This window comes from Ctenopharyngodon idella, chromosome 10 (assembly GCF_019924925.1).
Source record: "Ctenopharyngodon idella isolate HZGC_01 chromosome 10, HZGC01, whole genome shotgun sequence".
NCBI classification, from domain to species: domain Eukaryota; kingdom Metazoa; phylum Chordata; class Actinopteri; order Cypriniformes; family Xenocyprididae; genus Ctenopharyngodon; species Ctenopharyngodon idella.
Window position 1 is genome coordinate 39,595,320 of NC_067229.1, and position 24,043 is coordinate 39,619,362.

Genomic DNA, 24,043 nt, shown 5'->3' on the forward strand with positions numbered 1-24,043 from the left:
CAATGCTTCATTTGAGCCGAATCCTGTTTTCAGAAAATGTCTGATTTTGGATTTTTGCGTTACGGTATTTGTTTTTAAATGATCCGGCATTAACAAGTGCTTTACATGGTGACAGTGTGTGCGAGTGTGTGACACAGAGCAAGCGCGGGTTTATGCAGATGTATTTGGAGGTTATGTTTTGCTATTGGCCCTCAACATATATATTTTTGACCAGCTTTTCAGAATCATTATCATGATGCTTACCACTTATTGCTTTGTGTGCAGTGAGCAGCGGAAAGTTTGGAGAGAGTGTATACACCTGATGAATTACTTTATTAAAAATAAATTATTATCGCCAAAATGTCAAAAAGACAGTCAAGCATATATATTTATTTTTCATATCTGCAAGTACAAACCCGATTCCAAAAAAGTTGGGACACTGTACAAATTGTGAATAAAAAAGGAATGCAATAATTTACAAATCTCATAAACTTATATTTTATTCACAATAGAATATAGATAACATATCAAATGTTGAAAGTGAGACATTTTGAAATGTCATGCCAAATATTGGCTCATTTTGGATTTCATGAGAGCTACACATTCCAAAAAAGTCGGGACAGGTAGCAATAAGAGGCCGGAAAAGTTAAATGTACATACAAGGAACAGCTGGAGGACCAATTTGCAACTTATTAGGTCAATTGGCAACATGATTGGGTATAAAAAGTGTCTCTCAGAAGTCAAGATGGGCAGAGGATCACCAATTCCCCCAATGCTGCGGCGAAAAATAGTGGAGCAATATCAGGAAGGAGTTTCTCAGAGAAAAATTGCAAAGAGTTTGAAGTTATCATCATCTACAGTGCATAATATCATCCAAGGATTCAGAGAATCTGGAACAATCTCGGTGCGTAAGGGTCAAGGCCGGAAAACCATACTGGATGCCCGTGATCTTCGGGCCCTTAGACGGCACTGCATCACATACAGGAATGCTACTGTAATGGAAATCACAACATGGGCTCAGGAATACTTCCAGAAAACATTGTCGGTGAACACAATCCACCGTGCCATTCGCCGTTGCCGGCTAAAACTCTATAGGTCAAAAAAGAAGCCATATCTAAACATGATCCAGAAGCGCAGGCGTTTTCTCTGGGCCAAGGCTCATTTAAAATGGACTGTGACAAAGTGGAAAACTGTTCTGTGGTCAGACGAATCAAAATTTGAAGTTCTTTTTGGAAAACTGGGACGCCATGTCAGAGGACAAGGACAACCCAAGTTGTTATCAGCGCTCAGTTCAGAAGCCTGCATCTCTGATGGTATGGGGTTGCATGAGTGCGTGTGGCATGGGGAGCTTACACATCTGGAAAGGCACCATCAATGCTGAAAGGTATATCCAAGTTCTAGAACAACATATGCTCCCATCCAGATGTCGTCTCTTTCAGGGAAGACCTTGCATTTTCCAACATGACAATGCCAGACCACATACTGCATCAATTACAACATCATGGCTGCGTAGAAGAAGGATCCGGGTACTGAAATGGCCAGGCCTGCAGTCCAGATCTTTCACCCATAGAAAACATTTGGCGCATCATAAAGAGGAAGATGCGACAAAGAAGACCTAAGACAGTTGAGCAACTAGAAGCCTGTATTAGACAAGAATGGGACAACATTCCTATTCCTAAACTTGAGCAACTTGTCTCCTCAGTCCCCAGACGTTTGCAGACTGTTATAAAAAGAAGAGGGGATGCCACACAGTGGTAAACATGGCCTTGTCCCAACTCTTTTGAGATGTGTTGATGCCATGAAATTTAAAATCAACTTATTTTTCCCTTAAAATGATACATTTTCTCAGTTTAAACATTTGATATGTCATCTATGTTGTATTCTGAATAAAATATTGAAATTTGAAATTTCCACATCATTGCATTCCTTTTTTATTCACAATTTGTACAGTGTCCCAACTTTTTTGGAATCGGGTTTGTATAAGCTGATCAAAAGAGATCCCGAGAAGATATATATATATATACACAAGCAACGGCAGTTAGATCAGTCAGAAATAGATGTAATGAAGAGGCAACAATGTCATCAGTGAGAGAGATATCACTGATCAACTGAATGATATTTGGTCTCAAAGTAGTACGTGACAGAATAATACCCTAGGCTGTAGTTAGGGCCATGCCGAAACTTGTGAATCATGCTCTTATTTAGTTGTGCTATAACTGTTTAGTGAGGCCATTGTATGAAGTTGTAAGGTCAGCGTCGGTCACAAAGCCTTTTAATTGTTGTTTGAGATCCAGCAATATAGACCAAGAACAGAATATATAATGACTACATTCGATTTCAGTCAGACCGAAGCATTTACATGACATTTTAAAAGGACAAATTGCATACATCTGACTGAAATCATACTTTTAAAGTGTATGTAAATGTACTGAAGCAATGGAATTTGCAGAGCAGTGTATCAGACCTATCCTTAAGTCAGAGAGACTGACCTGCGGCTTGTTGGCTGGAAGCATTAGGTGTTAATAACAGGCCTGTGCTAAGTGATGCTGGATTTGTTCAGGCTAGTGGCCGAGCTGCGCAGTCATTCTGTATTACACAAGAACATTCTCACCTATAACAGCCCCCCTATGGCTAGAGGAGAAAGGAGAGAAGCACTGAAATAAGAACAGAACAGGAGAAAGGAGATGACAGATGGAGCGGTAGTCACAAATAATGCAGGAAACAGACAAAGAAACATCCACGCATGGTCTAAGATAACATACATCCAAATTTCAAACACAAAGGCATATGTTGCAAATATGATCCGCCTTTGCCGTTATGAGAGGGATTACGGTGATTTTGTTACCTATTGTTAAACAAAGGTTAGTCTTTTGTAACTTAGGGAGTTTTCCATGTTGCCCACTCTTACGTCTGGTGTCAGTTACGTCATCGGCACCTGCTAAAGGTAATTATAGAAAACCACACAGTGCAAAAGTGTTGATTTAACACAAAATGTGAATACGAGCTCATCGGGGTGTAATGAGTTGACGTCAGTCTCAGGCCATTGTGTCCAAAGCGCTCGTTTCCAGCAGAGGTCACGGAGCAGTGGTCACGGTCACATGACTGTTATTCTTTTTGGAGCTTACATGCCCCAAATCGGTCCAATTTAAATACTGATATTGATCCAGTAATATCCGTTCCACTCAAATGCATTTCAAGAGGCCAAACATGAGAGCGCAGAGAGAGAGAACAAGTAAAGTTCAGTCTCATTAAGGCTTTTGAATAAAAACATGATGTGATTTTAAGCAATGAGGCTTAGCTGCGTAACACGTCCAGAATGCCAAGAGCTTTCGAGAAGTGATTTGTTCTTTTGGGAGCCATAACGGCAGTGACAGCTGATTGGATGGCAAGATGAATTGGCCTTCAATAAGACTAGAAGACTTTGAGGCACTTGCATGCTAACTAGTCAAATATATTAATAGATTGCAGAATGCAGATGTGGAGTCATAAAATTAGCAGCTGCATCATGAGAAAATGGATTTCTCAAAAAATCAAGCATCTACTGCCAACATAATTTTTCAACATGTCTGACTTTGTGCTCTTGGTTATTTGGCTAGACTAATGACACAGGGATGACCAACATAACAGGCCACACTGTAAAACAAACAATTACAAATGGTCATTTAAAGGGATAGTTCAACCAAAAATGTTGTCATCGTTTACTCACCCTCAAGTTGTTTCAGATCTCGGCCCCCATTGACTACCATAGCATTTTTTTTTTCCTACTATGGTAAACAATGGGGGCCGAGATCTGCTTGGTTACAAACATTCTTCCAAATATGTTCCTTTGTGTTCAGCAGAACAAAGAAATTTAAGAATTTAACAAGATAAATTCTTCAAACAGTGGTACAAGAGGATGTGGTGCTGGTCCTTCAAGAGTCATATAAAGCCTATAAAAAACAGTCTTCATGTATTTTACAACACTTCAGCTTGTGATTCTTATTAAGTGGGGGTCATTTTTTAGGATTCTTTGCCTAACCTAAGTCTCTGAGATCCTGACACCTTGCACTTCTGGATACTCCAGGTAGGTTGCAGTTCTGGAAAATGGTGGCACTGGAGACTAGAAGGTTCCTGATGGTTTCACACTTAAAGGGTTAGTTCACCCAAAAATGAAAATAATGTCTTTTATTACTCACCCTCATGTCGTTCCACACTTGTAAGACCTTCGTTTATCTTCGGAACACAAATTAAGATATTTTTGATTAAATCCGATGGCTCAGCGAGGCCTGCATAGCCAGCAACTTCCTCTCTCAAGATCCATAAAGGTACTTAAAACATATTTAAATCAGTTCATGTGAGTTCAGTAGTTCTACCTTAATATTATAAAGCGACAAGAATATTTTTTGTGCACCAAAAAAACAAAATAACAACTTTTTAACAATATCTAGTGATAGATTTCAAAACACTGCTCCGGAGCATTATGAATCTTTTGAGTTGAATTAGTGATTCGGATCGCATGTCAAACCAGCAAACTGCTGAAATCATGTGACTTTGGCACTCCGAACCACTGATTCGATTCATAAAGCTCCAAAGCTTCATGAAGCAGTGTTTTGAAATCGGCCATCATTAGATATTGGTAAAAAGTCATTATTTTGTTTTTTTTTGGTGCACAAAAAATATTCTCATCTCTCACTGAGCCATCGGATTTAATCAAAAATATCTTAATTTGTGTTCTGAAGATGAACGAAGGTCTTATGGGTGTGGAACGACATGAGGGTGAGTAATTAATGACAGAATTTTCATTTTTGGGTGAACTAACACTTTAATTCTTCACCTTAATTCTTAATTCTTTTGCAGTAAACGTGTCTTTTCTTCTCCACCCGTTTTTGTCTGACCCTGCTGGCGTTTTGCTGTCCATTGTCATGCCTTAACTTTGCAATTTCTAGTATTGCATTAGTATTGCATCCTTCTCATGAGCATTTAATCATTTTTGACTTTTCACTCTGAGTTAAATCTCTTTTTGGGCTCAGTTGGCCTGTAAAAGAAAACCTGCCTAATAATTACGCACACGTGAATAGCGTTTTTCATTTCCAGCCTTCATGAACAATTATATATTTCACTTATAAGTGATTAAATACAAAATTAATAGTAGTTATTAAGATATTAAGAAGATGTGGTTTGGAATTGGTAAAATGTGCTTGGAAAAAAATATGATCAGAAAATCAACGTGCCTAATAATTCTGCACACGGTGTATATGACACATCAAGTGTCATAAAACTACAGTATATAAAAAATTACAATAATTAGACATTTTTATTTGCCTTGAATTTATTGGCTGAAAGAGACACTTTGCAGTTAGTGAATGAGCAAATTTAAATTGGCTAAATGAAGTAGCATTACTGATGAGAATTATTAATGGTTGTTGAGAGAACTCAAAAATCTTGCAGCATCCTACTATGAATTTAAAACTTCTCAACCATTCCCTTTTCACACCGCATACCATCATTTAGAGGAGTTGTGGGGAGTCTGTAGAGGGTTATTGTTCTGTTGTAATCCAAATATAGGCTTTTACAGTATCGTGCACAGTCTGAGCATGCAGTGTGATCTCTGAGGCCATTGGGTGCTGGACGCTTTTGTGAGGTGCTGTTGATGAGGAACAGAAAAGCAGACACACACAACTCCAGCACACGATTCAGCTGCATTAACATACAGCAGATCAAGAGCGCATTTAACAAGAAGGAGCTGCAATGCGTTAACATGCCGGTCTCGAGGTCTTTTCACACCAAATTTGTTGCAACCACACAACAACATGGAGGTATATAATTCACACTTAATTCTCAGATACCAAATTTTTGTCTTTTTCTGAAAGTTCAGATAGCAAGTTAAGCTACAAAAATGAGCATCATAATAAGTCTTGTGCAATGGTTTGTTTTATATAGTGTATTGTTTTGTGTATGTTGCACTGTTTTGTATTCTGATTTTGTGTGAAAAAGATTTTATTTGATCAAAATCTATACAGTCTAACGTATTCATCATGGAACTTATGCAAAAAAAAAAAAAAAATTGTGTGTGTATATTATATATATATATATATATATATATATATAAAGCTTGGTTCCAAAACGCTATAACTCCATTTTGATTAATTTGAATTATATATATATATATATATATATATATATATATTGAACCTCAAGCATGATTGTGCCCATTCTTCAAAAAGAGATGAATATCATGGCTCAAATAAGAGTCAAACTAGACTCTGTCATTTTCAGCTGTGCCAAATCAGTGACAATGTTATGACAGCATGAAAAAGTTCAAGAAGTTTTCTAATGCGGTCTCCCTATCCCATAATAATACATCAGACACATTCACACATTCCAGTAATTCTGTTGCCGTGGCACAGCCGTCACCTGCTTTTCTGCTGTCTCTAAGATGGGGTGACGTGATTTTCTAGCTAAGCCAACTGCTGGATCTGCCTTCAATCCCAGAATTCCTAACACCTGCAGTGGATTAGCTGTCTAGAAAGACAGTGACGGCTCTCAGAGTCTGAAAGAGTCTTCACTCCACAGCTCCTCTGTCTTGGGAGACAGAACTCTGTTTATCTGCGGTCGTGCTCACATTAGGAGTCTCCTGCAGAGCGATTTATTTAAGCAGCAGCACTCTGTGAGAACAACAGCACCAAATGATTATATCTGCCACAGAATCACACATAATAGAATTTATAGGGATTAAACAAAATTAAATAGAATGAAAAAGGATTCTAAATAGGATAGAAATTAATTGACAGACCCTATACATTCTATAATAAGTAATTAGGTGTTAAAAATACATTAGATATAAACATATTAAATTAAATATAAATAAAAAATTAAATCTGTGTGTGTGTGTATACATATATATGTATACGCACACAGACACATGCATATATATTTTTAGTCATGACAACTCTCAGAGTGAATTTTTTTTTAACCAGCATTTATTGGCATACGGCATAGAATGTACATTTTGCCGGACAAGATCTGCTACGCTGCTGCTGCTGAGCAAATGCAATGATTTGTTCAGCTTAGTTAAAATAACATACATAAAGGGCATGCTGCTGCAAGAAAACATATAAGAATCTCCTGCAGCAGATCTCTACAGGTGGTGCTGGGGAGGAGGAAGGGTAAACAGCATTTTTTTTTTATAATCGCAGGCTAGGGTACAAAATATATGGTTAAGTGGATTAGGAGGTACGTCTGATTGGCTAATGCCATAGTGTTAGAAGAACCGATCTGCGCTCGGTTTTTATGAATGAACTATATATCTCACAAGACAAGATTTAAAAGAAGAATTAAAAAAGAATGAAAAACTTGAAATGCTCAAAGTCATATCATTAAACTGATCTTTAATAATAAAACACCTTTCATACAAAAGTATATGTACAGTGTCACAGCAATTTATGGAAACAAATTTCTTTGTATTTGTCTTAAATACATCATGTATCAACAGTCATTCAAGGAAAATCTACAAGAGACAGGAAATCAAACAAGGGTTTCAGGCCAGGATGAAATGATGTAAAAGTCAACCATTACTAGTCCTTCCTGATGTAAAAGTCAACCATTACTAATCCATTACTAGTCCTTTGTTGAGTGTTTATTACATTCATGATGTGATTCTTATGGAAGAGGATCAGACTCTTGTGTATACCTGAAAAGCAGATTAGAATAAAGGACACCAAAATATAAATATAAGTATAGAATACTGCTTGGGGAAAAACACACACACAAATGGCTTTTGAAACTTGTGCGGATGGATGAATATTGTTTTTAGAGGAAATTACATTGAAGAGTAGTGTGCAACACGAAACAATGAGGATTAACGCCATAATCAAGACAAAAAAAAAAAAGAAGAAGAATTGCAGTAAATGCAGAGGAACGGCCATCCTGCTCCTCTTCAACAGTATGCAGTGCACATCATTTGTATTTTGGTTTGTCTGATAGCTGAATAACTGTATACAGTGGGAAAGATCATTGACATTAAAGCACCTTCAAGGAAAAAGTTCATTTTGGAATAAAGACCTCGCAACCCTGAAGGTTTGGCCTAAACTGTTGTTTAAGCTTATGGTAATCTAGATTTTTTACACCATGTCTATACTTGAAGTGACTGATGTCACGTTTCCACATAGGTATGCCATTTCACTTTGTATACATTATTTTAGAAGAAAAAACCAATTTTATACATAATGTTACAACTGCTCATTTATATGGTTAAAAAACAGTTTATTTAGATTCAATTTTATTATAGATGGATTGGAAAAATAAAGCTGGAGTGGCACACAAAAAACAAAACAAAAAAACAGGCAAAAAGCCTGTAACAAAAAGATTTTTTAGAGAAAAAAAACCCCTTGAGAATTGGGTGCAAAAAAAGAAACGGGCCAACAACAATGATCATTTCAAGTGTAGACAGATTTGTTGGTTATAATAGGAGCTATTGAGTTTTGTTATGTGGTGATGTGCCACTCACATCCAGTGTTGACACGGCATCAAACTGTGAAGCACAGCTGTCAGGATTTTATAATTCTGGGTGAATAAATCAGAGAGAATACAAGGTCTTACAATGGTCAGACTGAGAAAAAAACTGATTTGCGCAATATGTGCGTGCATGTTTTTCTTTTTCTGGAAGCAGGACTCGGGTGTGCAGCATGAGAAAGGGTGTCATTGGCACACAGACATTCCTCGCCCTTTCCGCCCACCCAGACCAACAGCCATTCCTCCTGATGCACGGCCTGGTATGTATCAGGCTTTGCTCTCAGGTTGGTCCTGGTGCACCAGAGCTCCCGCTGTAACACTGTGTGGTATTTAAAAGGATAGTTCACCCAAAAATGAAAATTCTGTCATAATTTAAAAGCACAGTATGTAAATTTCTGCTTTTAGAGGTCGCTTATTCAAAACAAAGCTGTAGCTTGATGACTCGGAATCATGTGAGGTGTTGTCTTCATGCCTACAGTTGGTGGAAAAGAATCGGGACAGGAAATCATGTTCATGGATGAGATTATTAACGTTACTGTAGTATGAAGCAGAGCAGGGCCGAGTGCTGTGAGAGCAGAAAAGAGGCCGCTGGAGCGATTGCTAATGAGAGACGAGCGCGACACACGTCTTGAGAGCAGAGGGACTTTTATTATGCCACAGTCGCCGATTCCGCTTCTTCCAGTCATGCATATGTGGGGTAACGCGGTGTTGTTTTATCATATTAGATACATTTGTGTGTTGAAAGTTGTTGTAGTGCTACTCTGCGTTCGCTCAGCGGCTACTATGAGACACTTCTAGATCGATAGCTAGATGGATATTAGGCATGGTAAAACATGGTACTCACTGTAAATCAAGAAAATGAGATTTAAACAATAAGACTTACTGTGTTGAGCTATATAACAATGATTAGCTTTCTGTCGATGAATGTATCCAAACAGTTGATCACCTGTCTAATAAAACACATAATATATTAAAGCGTCTTTAGTGTTTCCATGGTTTCTTCAGAAATCAAGGGTCATTGTCATTGATAGGCGACGCATGGACACGGTCAGTGTTCTGGTTAAAATTGCTTATTTCTCTGGATTTAAACATTCTTGGAAACATTGGGATAATGTAAGTACACAAGTCAATATTTTAATCCAAAAATCTTACATATTGTACCTTTAATCACCATTATGTTGTTCCAGACCTGCATGACTTTTTCTTTGGAACACAAAAGAAGAAAAGTAATATATATATTTTTTTTATATTAGCTTGTGGATCAATATTAGCTTGAGCATGAGGATATAAAAGAAAAACTCAACATAGACTATAAGTATTTTTATTTTTTTAATCTCTACTTCAGTTGACTCAGGCCACATTCACACTGTTGTTTTTTGGGAGCCATTCAAAATGAATATATAATAATAATACATTTTATTATTGCTATTTAAATATTTTTATTTTAATAAATTAAACTCTACAAATTAAACAAACTAATAAAGAAATATATTACGTAGCCATGAATTAATGGTTCATTTCCATGATTTACTACAAATAATAATTATTATTTTATTTTACAAAACAACAGTAAAATTACAATACTCATGTTCATGGCTAAATTCTGTGCTAAGTCAATTCTGTTCTGTGCTGAGTCAAACGAATCACACCTTTCACCAAAAGGTGACAAGATCGCAACACTGGGTCCAAAAGACCTTTGGATGAATCCAGTTGACTTTTATTGTATGGACCAAAACAGTTCTTCTAAATATCTTCTTTTGTATTCCACAAAGGAATAAAAGTCACAGATTTGGAACGACATGAGGGTGAATAAAAGATGACAGAATTTTCATTTCTGGGTGAACTATCCCATTAAGACTGCGAATCCATACACCGAGAAAGATGCCCAGCACGCATTTCAACCACAAACATTCTCTTTATTTCACTTTAAAGGATTATAGAAATGCTTTGAGAAGTGCAAATTGGTCAATATTCCAGATATTTCCTAATAATATTAATAATTATTATAACAATATTATTAATAATATATTTCTTTATGTAATGTCTATACTTGTTGCAGTCAGGGTGAAATATTACACAGGCTCAGCCTTAAGACACCAATCAACTTGGACACCTGTCACCCTCTGACCCGTTTTTTCCAGGGCCACGTCCTGTATACCAGTTATTTTTCCGAGTTCTTCCGAGGCCGTCGGAAGCTAGACATGTTCTCTAGTGCATAGATGCGCCGCGAGACTTCCTCAATCCCAGCGGCGTCGAATTCTCCCAAAACCTGTTCGTCGCACTCGACCGCAATGGCGTGCTCCACCGGGATGCATGGGTAATCATCCAGTCTGGCGCCGCCTCCCAATCCCAACCCTAATCCTAGTCCCAATCCCAGCCCTGTGGCTTCAGTGCCCATAATCTCCTCCGCCTGCTCTACGGAGCAGCACAGCTCGCCTCCACTCGCAACACCCAATCCCATACCCCCGCTGGGCACGGCCGAGCCGTTCATGGCCCCTGGGTGCTGAGGTGCGGAGTCTGTAGGTACTTCCAGAGGTTTCTCCATATGTGCCTCGGACACAGTCTCTCCATCCTCATGTGTTTCTACAGTCTTACCTACTTCCACGCTCGCAATCTCTGTGGACGGCGCTGATGGAATCTCCGGAGTGGTCATGGGATCAGGATGAGCCATGGCCGTGTTGTAACTAGGCGGAGGGGTTCGGAATTTCTGTTTATCTGGATCTGAGCCAGACCGCTTCTGGACGTCGCGCTCAGGGGAACCGGAGAGGGTCGGAAATCCCACTTCGGATGCGGTGGAAACGCTGAGATGAGACTTCAGAGGGACAGGGATGGACATGGAGACATGGTGCCTATCACTGAGAGAGAAGAACAGAAACAGAGGCACATGGTTATGATATTCAATCACCTTTAATTCGCTTCAGAATCGAGAGAGCAAGAAATCGAGAGATAGGAAAGAAACTCAAGAGTGTGAAGATGCTGATGTCAGTGGAGCTCTTTGTTGCTGATGGATCATCTCATAATTCATTTACACACATCCAGAGCCTGGGAGAGCTCAGCCAGAGTCTCTGATCCTCAACCTCACACACGCACTCAAACAAATACACTCGCACCCCCCTAAAACACACACAGCTGTTGGACTACATACATCATCTGAAATATGACGTCTAGAAAGTAAAACAATTGTATAGGATTAGTCATCCTTCACAAGGAGCTTTCACAGAGAGCTGAAACAAGCTGCAAAGTTATAAAAGTAGCACCATGCACATGAAAAAACAGATTATCTTACGTTAACAAGAACAACAACAACAACAGAACAGTATGTCAAAATCAAGGTAAAAGAACCCTATAGATACATTTAAAAGTTTGGGGTTTGTAAAATTTCAAGCATTTATAATGTTACAAAATATTTCTTTTTAAATACAGAATTTCTATTAATCAAAGAATCATGAAAAAAGTATCATATTTCTTACAATAATATTAAGCAGCACAACTGTTTTCAACTTTGATAATAATAATAAATGTTTCTTGGGCACCAAATCAGCATATTAGAATGATTTCTGAAGGATCATGTGACACTGAAGACTGGAATAATGATGCTGAAAAATCATCTTTGCTATCACTGGAATAAATTACATTATAAATATATTGAAATAGAAAACAGATATTTTAAATTGCAATAATATTTCACATTATTACTGTTTTTACTATATTTTTGATCAAATAAATGCAGCCTTTGTGAGTCTAAGTTTCTAACAAAAACATTTATATAAAAAAAAACAAACAAAAAAAAAAAAACTTACCAACGATAAACTTATGAATGGTAATGTACCTGTGGCTACCATTAACTGTTTGGTTACCAACATTCTTTAAAATATCTTCTTTTATGTTCAAAAGAAGAAAGAAATTCATACAGGTTTGGAACAACTTGAGGGTGAATAAATGACAGAAGTTTTTTTTATTTTTGGGTAAACTATTCCTTTAAAACTCACATAAAATGAAGGCATGAGCTGTATACTCTATCCCACAATGCAATGCATTTAAATTGACTTTCCATGTGCTTGTGAGATAAAAAAAAAATAGATTTTTTTTTTTTTTTTTTTTTTTTTTTACACAAAAATTGATTTTAAAAAATGTAAAGAAACTGCTTTATTTCTGAAATGACAACTGGATGCCACTCGTTGAAATGTAATATACTGTAATGAGGTCATGTGACAACAATTTGGCATTTTATTGTTTGAAATGTTTAAGGATGTATAGTGTTCTTTCACGTTGAATTTTTTTCTAAATTGAGGGCGATATAAAGAGTATATAATGTAATCTTTTTTTGTCCATATGTTTGTGTGTCTTTAATACGGCAGTGAGGATATTTACTCAAAGCCGCACAGTATGAGTGGTGGAGAGATATGCGGTTTGATTCCTGTGTGTCTGGACAGGCTGCATTGCTACATAGCAGCTTTAATGTTGTCCAACCGCAGCAATGAATTTTATTACCAAGAATAAGCAAAGAAACATGCTCACAAATTCCTCATCAGTTCACTGAAAACAAACATCTAATGGTTGGCCATAGCGTGGCTTGTACCGTATATTCGATTTCCCAAATGATTCTTCTTGCGCTCAGACCGTTCGGCACGTAATTAGATCCAGTTTTCAGATGTGAAATTGAGAGAGACGTTCCAAATGAAATGGTACTGCGAGCAAAACCATAGCATTTCAAAACAGCAGTCAGATGTATCTGCAAAGCATTAGGGTGGCGTTCAAAAACGTGTCTGCTATGGGCAAATAATGACGACCTCTGATTGTGGAAACGAGTCGTTGAACTCCATCTCTCAGACTAATATAATTTATATATATGACTACATATTATAATAAAAAGCTATATATTTTAAAATATCTCATTAGCCCTTAAATACTGTCTATAACAGCCACAAAACACCAACTTATGCATGCGTTATGTAGATATGTAAAACATATGGGCTCCATCTAGCCAAGTGTTTAGACGTCATACCCCCCTAGCAGGGAAAAATAAAGCATTTTTTGTTTGGAGCAGGAGGCTATTTGTTACACTGTGCTTCCCCTTATAAATGAGTTCCTCTAAACATGTGTCAAACCACAACCCTTAATCAAGAGCATGGGGCCGGTGTGTGCTGGTGGATGGTGTGGGGCTAAAGATCGCCTGTGCGGTTGAGTCAGGGCAGAAGAAGAGGGGGCTATTTGCACTCAAGCATGCCAGACTGATCTCCCAGAACCATCATAATATTTTTCATGCAGCACATTTTTTTCTGTTGGACTTAAACTTGGCTCTTAATATGGACCAATTAGGCAGTCCTCACCCCTCCCTCCAAGAGCAGAGCATTGGCAGGGAGAGGGAACCTATCTCAGAGCTTCCTGTGTGAGGATGGGTGGTGGTCCGGGAGCGAACCGGAGGGGCTGCGGAAGAATAACGACGGCAGAGGTGTGTATTTCTAGTGAAACAGACTCTGGAACGAGAAACAGACTCTAACTACCCAGGAGGAATTTGGGAAACCACGAATTCTCCACGGTTGGGTGAGAAGCGAAAATAAATGCAGGATGACTGTAAATAAAGATAGTTCGAATAATGTTTGCTTAAGACCTTACACCTCTCCTACAGACATGGATATACTGAATTACATTAATGGCCCAGCACATATGTCCGCATAATAGCATACTAACAAAATACATGCAGACATACAGATAATAATAATCATAAAAATATCATTATATATATATATATATATATATAGAGAGAGAGAGAGTTATTTTTCAAATAGGCAATTATATAATTATAATAATATATTTGACCATTATTATAATTGACAATTATTTAATTACAATAACATAATTGTAGATTTAATTGTCATTTATTTCCTTTTATATTGTAATCAAAAATAGTAATTTCAATTAGAAAATAGAATTTTGCAAGCAAGTGGAGCAGCATTCCTTCATTCATTTGAGGGTATGACTAGGAAAATGTAAAATGACATTTTCTGTTTGTTTTTCGGATCCAAGAAACTGAGAGAAGCATCTTTTTCAGATTATAGAAGGGCTGGCCTTCATTCAGAGTCAAGCAGCATCACACAAATGCCTTTGCGCTAATTTACCTATTGACATAAAAATGTATTGTTTATGGGGGCGACAAATTGTTTCCTGTATTCCCGGGTCTAGATATGCAACAGTAATGACTCTTCAAAATGATGACAGGAATGATCACACATCCTGCATGTTATGGAGATTGGAGATTTTATGGAGATTGTTTCCGGCAACTAAGGATGATGGCCAAAGTTGTCATGGAGACCGGGGTCTGCTTGGAATGCTTTATTGGCGAGATGGCTGTGAGATTGTGAAAAATAAAGGAATAGAGGAATTCTGATGGAATTATGGAGGAACGCTCCACCAGATGTGAGTACAAACACCTATCAGTATGTTATCCACAGAGACAGCTTCATCCCACTGTGCAAATCTATCTGGACAGTTCCAAGAGTTCTTCGCTCTGATTCAGTGCCTATAACTTTGTTTGTGAGCAGCAACTGAAGTAAAATGAAAAGGAAAAAAGGGAGGAGAAAACACTGGGAGAAAATATGAACAAAAACATAGATTTATAACAAATTATATAAAACTAAAAAAATATTTAAAAATTGAATTAACCATTATATTTTATAATTATATAGTATTATATATATATATATATATATATATATGTACACGCACACATTATATTATTACGTGTGTGTGAGTGTGTATATGGGTCACTGACAAATAAGGTTTTTAAAAGTGTAAAAAAAAAATATAATGGAGATATAATTCATTTTGAAGTATTATTAAGAGTTACCAATGAGATTATAATCTATTAACACTGCTTTTGTCATTATTGTACAAGATGGACAAAATTTTTCACTAAAAAAGTCATTCGGTTTAACCAAAATTTCGGTTTTACTGAATGACACTTTTGATTATAGCGAATGACGATATTTTCAAACAATTCTAACGGGCTGATATCTAGCTAGTTAGCTTGCTAGCAAAAGGACAATCAAACATTTTATATTTAGTACAAATTTTTGTACTAAATTTTTGCCTTTGGACGGTTAAACCGAATGACCTTTTGACACTTCAAAATCTTTAAAATACCTTTATATTAAAACCTTTTGGATTCAATAAAAGAGATCTAGTTGTACTACCTTACATACTTTGGATGTCATATCTTTGTTTTTTATTATTATTAAGGCCTATGGACAAAAAAAAAAAAAAGACCCGTCATGTCATTGACCCATATATACATTGTATATAAATTTATAATTTTATTTGAGACACCTGTGTTTCAACCAAGATTGGCTAGCTTATAGTTGTCTTTGCACATTAAGCTGGCATAAGAGAAAGTATTTTAACATCGAAAGGACCTATATTTCTAAGTGTACCCAGGATTAAGGGATTACTATGGGTGGACATCCAAAAACATTGTTTGTTATGAATCAGGCCTTCCTTCAAACTATTTGACAGCCATTTATATACTGGATTAGCAAACGCTTGTTGTGAAAATGTATAATAAAACAGTCGCTTGATGAATCATGTTCCCATACGGATGGAAAAGAATCCACCTGAATCTTTCCAACTATGGCGCCAAGTTACACAACTTAGTGTAGATGGGTGGAGCTTGTGATTTTGGCTAAATTGGGTGGGTGGGTTTAGATTTAAACCAAACCAATAAAAAAACAAAAATAAGAAGGGTTGAAAAAGATAAAAAGGTAAAGATTTATGGTTTGTTAGTGTTGCAAGGGGTTCTTCAGAACTTCAAACCCCACCCTAGAGTTTCCATCCTGGGGTGTTGAGTCACATCAAGCCCCTTCACTTCCACATTCCCCCCTGCGCCTCCCTGTCTTTACCCGCTCTTAAGAGCTCCACAGTGGGGCTGCAGGACCTCTAAAGCGCTGCCAGAGTCCTGTGCCATAAATAAGAGAATGTTTCGCATATTCGGTTTGAACTCGGCAGGACACGTCATTAACACAGCGGCACCATGTCTTGCACCCCCCGTCTGCCTTTCACCATCTTCGCTCTCGGTTTCTTCTTATACTCCATCCACTGTTGGACTTTTTCTCTCATCGTTTTGCTCTTCTTCCCCACTTGGCATCTCAGACTGTTCACGCTCCAACTGGAAACCGCTAGAACGCATGAGACTGATTATGGCTCCAGATGAAGGCAGCGAAGACTGAATCTCCCTGACAATCAGTGTTTGAATGGGAAAAAGCAAGTGGATGGTGAAAGGATCAGTTAGAGATGTGAGATAATCAGACTGAGCTTGTTCGACAGGACTCTGCAATGTTAACATTTTAGACAAAACTAAAAGATATGGCACAATCTGCATACTATTTGCACCCACAGAATGCTCAATAAATGGAGCGCCTGTCATTTACAAAGTTCTACATTTTTCCTCCAAGTCAGTGCAGAAAACGCAAAGTCCACAGATTCCGAATGGGCTTTGTTGGTCAGCCATTTCTAACAGACTTTAATTTGAGCAAACATTATTTAATGTGACAAGTCACTATGAAATCAAATTGACAATTTTTTTTTTTTTTTATATAATACTGCAGTGTTAATTATAAATTATGTGTGCACATAATCTTTATTCAAAATAACTTTCCCTCCCATTTGCAGCAACATCTCTTCCCTTCTCTGATGACGTGTTTACTGGTGTGAGGGCGGGACAACCTGCCACTCACATGAGATCGACCAATAGCAAACCACAATGATCTGGCGATCCAATCAATTACAGATGGATAAAAAGATTTTTTTTTTCTTGTTCAAGAAGCTGTTTCACTCAGATATACATCGTAATAGGAAAGAAAAAGACTATCGCAACTTCTGTTTCATCCTGTCTTTAATGTGACAAAATCAAGTCACATGTGGGATCTTTCTTTTTTTAGATCTCTTACCATTAATGCTCATGGGTGAAGTGAAAGAGGGCAAATCATCATTATCATCGCTAGATGCTTCACTGTACATCTATTAAAAGTTAATCATTTACCGTGTTTTAAATTCTCTCGCAAAATAAGCTCTATAATGTAGGAACTTGAGTAATTGATATATTTTATTTTATTTTTTATCATTTTAAGTCACCATTTACCATATATCTCCTTTGTTGCCGCCACAATTATGTCATCAAATACACGCAACTCAGCCAAATTTGTTTCCTAGAGTTTCCAAGTTGGAAAAATTTAGTCCAACTTTAAGTGGAGTTCAGCTGCATTTTTTCCCAAATAGGAAGTTGGAAATTCCAACAATTGGAACACAGTGTTGAGGTCCTAGGTAACATCATATTAGGTTACCTGACTTGGCATCTCAAATTGTGTATTCCAAAAACTTAGAACAAGGTAGTTTTCCCTGAAAAAAATATATACTTTATCATCCAGTCTGTAAATCGAGCTGAAACGCATGCTGAGTCCAGCAATCTGAGCCAACGGTTCTGTCAAACAATCAAATATTAATAACCCCTGTTCAGAAATTCAGTTGTTAGACATGCGATATGCAAAACTCCTGAACACACTCAGCGGGTCTGTGTGTGTTCAGACCCTGTCATCTTTTATAACAAATTTGAACAGATCAAACAATTTCATTAAGCCTGTCTCGAAAAGTCCACCATCTCCTTTTACTATATAAACGTCTATTGAGATTAAGGAAGAAGGGCAAAATAAATCTCCATATTTTCCCAAAATGTGCTCCTCTGAATCCGCATAAGTTCCCATGGTACACCTGTGCAGTACTTCCACCATTCCCATTTTTTCCCATGCTTTCTCTGTCCCCTTCTTTTTCCCTCAAAGGAACTCCTGCAGCTGCCCTGATGCAGATTTTTATGCGCCGATAATTCACATCTCTGGCCCCTGCCCTGGAAACATTATCTAAACTAAGAGAGGAGGGAGTGTAGGAAAGGAAGTGAATGCAAGGGTAATAAAAGTAGCCTGCAACAAACAGAAAATAAAAGAATCCATTTACTCTATATTTCATATTTCAGCTCTGGATCCAGAGAGTTGCATCCAGCGCTGGAGAACTGAGTCTAGACCTCCTGTTTGACTCACTCAGGCGTCAACGCTTGCAGAAAGCCACATTGTATAACGTAACATGACTCTAAGAGGGTCTCGATGTGCTGTAAGTTATGGTTTACGGCTGCGGGGCTGTATGAGGAAGATGTCAAAAGGAATATTCTGCAGTTTTATGTTTGTGTATATACGGTCCCCCTCCCCGGGGGAGACGGAAACTGCTCTTTCACGGTTCTAAGCGTACCGTCGAGTCAACACGACAGCCCTCCAGGTCCGTTTAGCCATGCAGCGCAACCACCGGTTCACCGGACTTCCACTTCCTCCTTTACTTCCTGCCACTCTGTACGGTTCAAAAGGTCAAAAGGTCATACTTTCATCTGTTCCATCTTAAGCATTTCCACAATCCATTAAACATTACTTGGGGGGGGGGGGGGGGGGGTTGTGAAGCGTTTTACTTACGCTGGCCTCCTTCCTTTCAAAACACAGATTATTAAATTAACGTTCAGATAGATGGTTTGCCTATCACTGAACCAAGAAAGAGCTGGAGAGATCAAAAGCAGGCTTTTTTTAAGAGTGTGTTTTTGACTGCCATTGGTTTTAAAAGAGATACACTTGGGAATTTTTATCATCATTGTTGTGAAAATGCTAATTTTGTTGCTTTCTAAAGCTGGCAAGGTTACTACAGTGGTTTATCACAGTGCATATCAACAGACACCAGATTTAGAAAGCTTACAGCGTACTGTTTATAAACCTTTTAGACCCCAAACTAATGCTAAAATGATTTACCAGTTTGAGAACAGAATCATAAATATAGCTTCTTGCTAAACACGAATAAAAACAAGATTTTTACATTTTCTGAAAATAAATATGAATATAATATTCGACATTTTCTTGGGAAAATATGACTATAAATATGTAAAGAAACATGAAAAATAAATATAAAGATTTTTTTTACATTTTCAGGAAAAATATGAGTAAAAATTTGAAAAAAAATTATGATTTTTTAAAAATTTCTGTGAAAAAATAAGACAATATGAAAAAAATATAAATAAAATATTTTTACATTTTCTGAGAAATATTAGTACACAAAAAGAAAATATGAAAATACATATTCATGTTATGAATATTTTTACATTTTCTATAGAAAAATAAGAATTATAAAAACAAATATAAGAAAAAAAGTCAGTGCTCTTCAAAGATAAAAAAAATAAATAAAAAAATAAAAACCCATAGTAGTTGCCAAGTTACTGCCAAGTGAAAATAACATTCTAGTCACTAGATATGGCTTGGGTCCCTCAATCAAAATCAGTCTATATTTTTTGCCAGTTTTATCACCCACCACATAAAAATAATAAGTCTGATCACAAATTGAGGTATGCTTCATGTCCATAGTTTAGCAAACGCCATTAACAATGTTATAACTCACCATCTTACAAGTAGTCCATGCTCTAGGAAGTTTTTGAGGTTGGGTAAAGTCTGACGCAGATCTGGGGTGGAGAGCCCATGCTGGTACCTCAACTGTATAATGAGAAACACAGAGGAAATTTGTTTGTTACAACCATCATCACCTTTCTGAACGATGAGCATACGATCACTATATGGCATTACCTGGGCATCATGCCATCAGCTAGTGCAGCAGGTTAATTCATTACCCCACAGGTGAACATACTGTACACACACACACACACACACACACACACACAAAGGATTTACATCTGCAGATGTTTAAGATATTTAGTCTGCATGCTGCAGAACCACTGACAGGAGACGTTAACCAGCTCCTGGTTCTCTTAAGTTTCAAATTAATATTTAATAAAGATGGGATGGGATCATAAAAAAGAGAGTGAAAGCAGTCCTAGAGCTGTTTAGGTACATTCACAGACTGCCTAGAACCACTCAGAACCAAAATTGACACATTATTACTGAGCAGTAAAGCAACCAAATGAAATAATTTAAAATAAATATTTATTATAATATAATTTTATATAATTAATACATATTTACTATAAAATTTATTTCCTATATGTATAATTAATAAATATTTATTATAAAATAATTTAAAATATATAAAATATAATATATAAATATAATTAATAATTATTAAAAAATATAATAAATAATACAATAAATAATATTATTAATATATAAATATAATAAATAATTAATAATAAATAAATATAATTAATAATATAATAAATAATTTATATTTATGACAGATCCCCGCCCTAAACGGCAGTCGTTTAATTCAAGTTCTGGCTACATGATAGTAAGGCAGACTAGATAGTTAGACATAAAAAAGTGGAGTTATACTCACATGACAATCTCAAACAGTTATAGCCTTGTAAGCCACTGGCTTTAGTAAAAATAAAAAAATAAAATAAAAAAAAACTCTGCCATAACACAACACAGCACTATTATATGTATTTATATTCACCTAATTCTACTGTTTTAGACTCTTTTATAGAGGAAAACAAGACAGGGGAGAGCTATTGAAGAGATACCTTGACAGAAAGAAAGAGTAAGAGAAAGAGATGTTGTGTCAAAGAAAATATGAGACTGATCTACGAGATTGAAGACCCAACAAGCTCTAACGTTTTATTTTCCCCTTTAGTACAATCGCTCAGTCTAATACGCTGGCCATCAATGCTCTCTGACATGCTAACACCAACACACACTACAATAATACAACACGTGTGTGTGTACAGATGGGGATGGGATGTGGGAGGGGAAAAGACAAAGATAAGGAAAAAAGGAAGTGTGAGAGAGAGAAATGGCACACATCTGGAACGAATGAAAGAAAAAACTCTACACCAAAAAGCAAGATTTTCTATTGCTCTCCTTAAAAAACATACTTCCTTCCTGGACTGTGGCTTTCCCAAGAGCCAAGATCCAAACAATCAGACATGTGAATCGTAAGCGAGAATTAAACATGTAGCACAGCAAAAAACAATATTTAAAAAAAAAAAAAAAAAAAAACATAGCGCCCCTTTTGGCTTGGAGGTGAAACACAACTATAACAGACAATTTATTTTAATTGAAAAGGAAGTGCATGAGGTCTCAAGGGCAACTAATGCATTAAGGACACTCCTTGACAAACATCTGGTTTATCTGGCCGCATGGCAACACCCTCCTTATGTCTTCATAAAACCTGATCAATCATCATAACACCATTGTGACAGATGATCCGCATGTGATTTCAATTAGAACTGATACTGCTGCCACGATGACACTCCTACAGGCCAAGAATCCAATACGGATACCAGGGGTGAGAGAGAAAATGAGAGACAGAAATACTCTGGAAAATGGAGTAGTTGAAGACCAATGACAACATGGAGCAAAAGCCATTTCCATTGGTTCGCTAGTGCTCTGCTACAGGCCAAAAAAGGACTGTTTATTTCATAATACTGGACAGAAATGGGGGAAATGAGCATGTACAATTATCCACAGATATTTATACATTATCAACCAAAATGGTAAAACTCAACCTAAAATTTGCCGATATGGCACCAATATAAACTCAAAAAGATTTATGTATTTGAATTGCATAAAAAACTTCTATCCATTCGGATTACATGGTTTTAACATCAACAAACTATCAAACTTAATGTGATGCAAATTTGTCACTCATGTGTATTGTGCAAATATGCAGTATAACATCATTTCGATACCCAAGTCTTTGTATTCATTGTGCTATTTCTGTTTGCCTCCCTAGAGCAACTTGACATCACTGTGAATGTGTGTAGTTTCTTTTCAACAAAGGACCCCTGGGATCTACCTTTTGTTTCTTTATAGAGGGCACTGCTCCAAGTCTCCACTGGTGATGAAATGGTCAATTCCACGCAGAACTAACAGCCTTATTCATTCATGGATAAAAGTACACCTCTGGCTTTGACCAGATGACCATGTGCTGGGATCCGCATGTGGACCAAAAGGAAAAAAGGACTTTGGAAGTATGTGCCAACAGCAACAGCATTCCGTATTAGAATCAGAAAGGGGTGTACCACTTATGCCTGGCCGACTGCCTAAAACCATATTTGTTCAGTGTTTCTCTGACAAAGATACTGATTAGATTAAACCCAAAAGTCAGTGAGAGTTTCCAGAAAAGTGAAACTGAAAATGAAGTAGGACGGACATGGTTGAACAGCCAAACACACAATCCAATCCGACCCCCTTGTAAAGCGTTGACTCGGCGTGAATGTTTTTACGAACCGTCACTAATGCTGGGAAACGTGGCTTTCACTCTGTGGTGATGAAGACGATCATTATTGGTTTGCCTGATGAGCTTCCCTGATGAGGAGTCTATAGGTCTGTTGCAAAACCTGAAAAATGCTAGCTTTGCAGGCAGAAGATAACTCTGGAAAAATTTTAATGCAGCAAGTTTCGCGGTAAAAAACAATCCTCGAGTGCAATGAGCACAAAGAAGTCTTGAATGGAAACATATTTCATTCAATGTAGAAGAGCATCAGTAAAAATTAGAAAAATAAAAATTAGATATTTGTAAGTGTAAATGTGTTTTTATATTCATTAGTATCACTCTGTAAGCTTAGTGAAATGCAAACATAAAGCTCTACTGAATCAGTCTTCAACACAAAGTGCTATTTGCGTGGCATGTGGAGTTGCTTTGAGAGGGTTACAAATCAGTCAAGTATGAGATTCCATGATGGTTATAATGCTCCCTTAGTAGGCAGCATGCAGCGCACTAGGCTTTGGAACAAAGCTACTGTAAATACACTTTTAATCACAATTTTTTATGTTTAATTAATTGAATCAGATACATTGCCACTCAAAAGATTGGGGTCAGATTTTTTTTTTGAAAGGAGGGTGCATTAAATTGATCAAAAAGTGTTCATAATGTAATATAATGTATTTCAAATAAATGCTGTTCTTTTGAACTTCCTACTTATCAAAAAATCCTAATAAATAAATAAATGCATCACAGTTTCCACAAAAATATTAAGCAGCACAACTGTTTTCAACATTGATAATAATAAGAAATCAGCATATTAGAATGATTTCTGAAGGATCATGTGACACTGAAGACTGGAGTAATGATGCTGAAAATTCAGTTTTGTCATCACAGGAATAAATTACATTTTAAATTATATTAAAATACAAAACAACTATTTAAAATAGCATATTATTTAACAATAATTCTGTTTTTACTGTATTTTTGATCTTTTTGATCTGCCATCTTGGATTTATTTCACTGAGCTCATCACAATGCTTCATGGGATATCTTTTTTAGGTTAAGGACATGTGTGGCGCTACCTTAGCATTTAACCAAAAAAAGGTTCATAATTAACTTGCTTAAATTTTGACTGTCTTTGCGTTGGAAGCGGGCCCGTGGTGCCTTAAAATACCATCTCTATAGGCATCTCACTAGTTTTGGAACGGAGCATTGTGTGTGTATTCATTCAAGGATTGTAATTCTTCCAAAACTGAGAACTGAAATGCAGCCAAGGGTGCTGATCTGAAACCTGATAGGAAGCTCAAGGAAGAGCGGAATGGTGACATCATTGGATTGAAAGGGG

The 24,043-nt window shown here is 36.9% G+C and overlaps 1 protein-coding gene across 1 annotated transcript in view; it reads right to left on the reverse strand.

The window, feature by feature from the left end:
* Window positions 1-7,326: 7,326 nt before the first annotated feature.
* Window positions 7,327-24,043, reverse strand: part of uvrag (UV radiation resistance associated gene) — a 119,083-nt gene continuing 102,366 nt past the window's right edge. The window contains exons 14-15 of the mRNA XM_051907868.1: window positions 19,939-20,030; window positions 7,327-11,324 (exon numbers count right to left, since the gene is read on the reverse strand). Coding sequence (XP_051763828.1) covers window positions 10,631-11,324; window positions 19,939-20,030 — 786 coding nt within the window. The 3' untranslated portion in view covers window positions 7,327-10,630. The remainder of the gene's footprint in view (window positions 11,325-19,938; window positions 20,031-24,043) is intronic.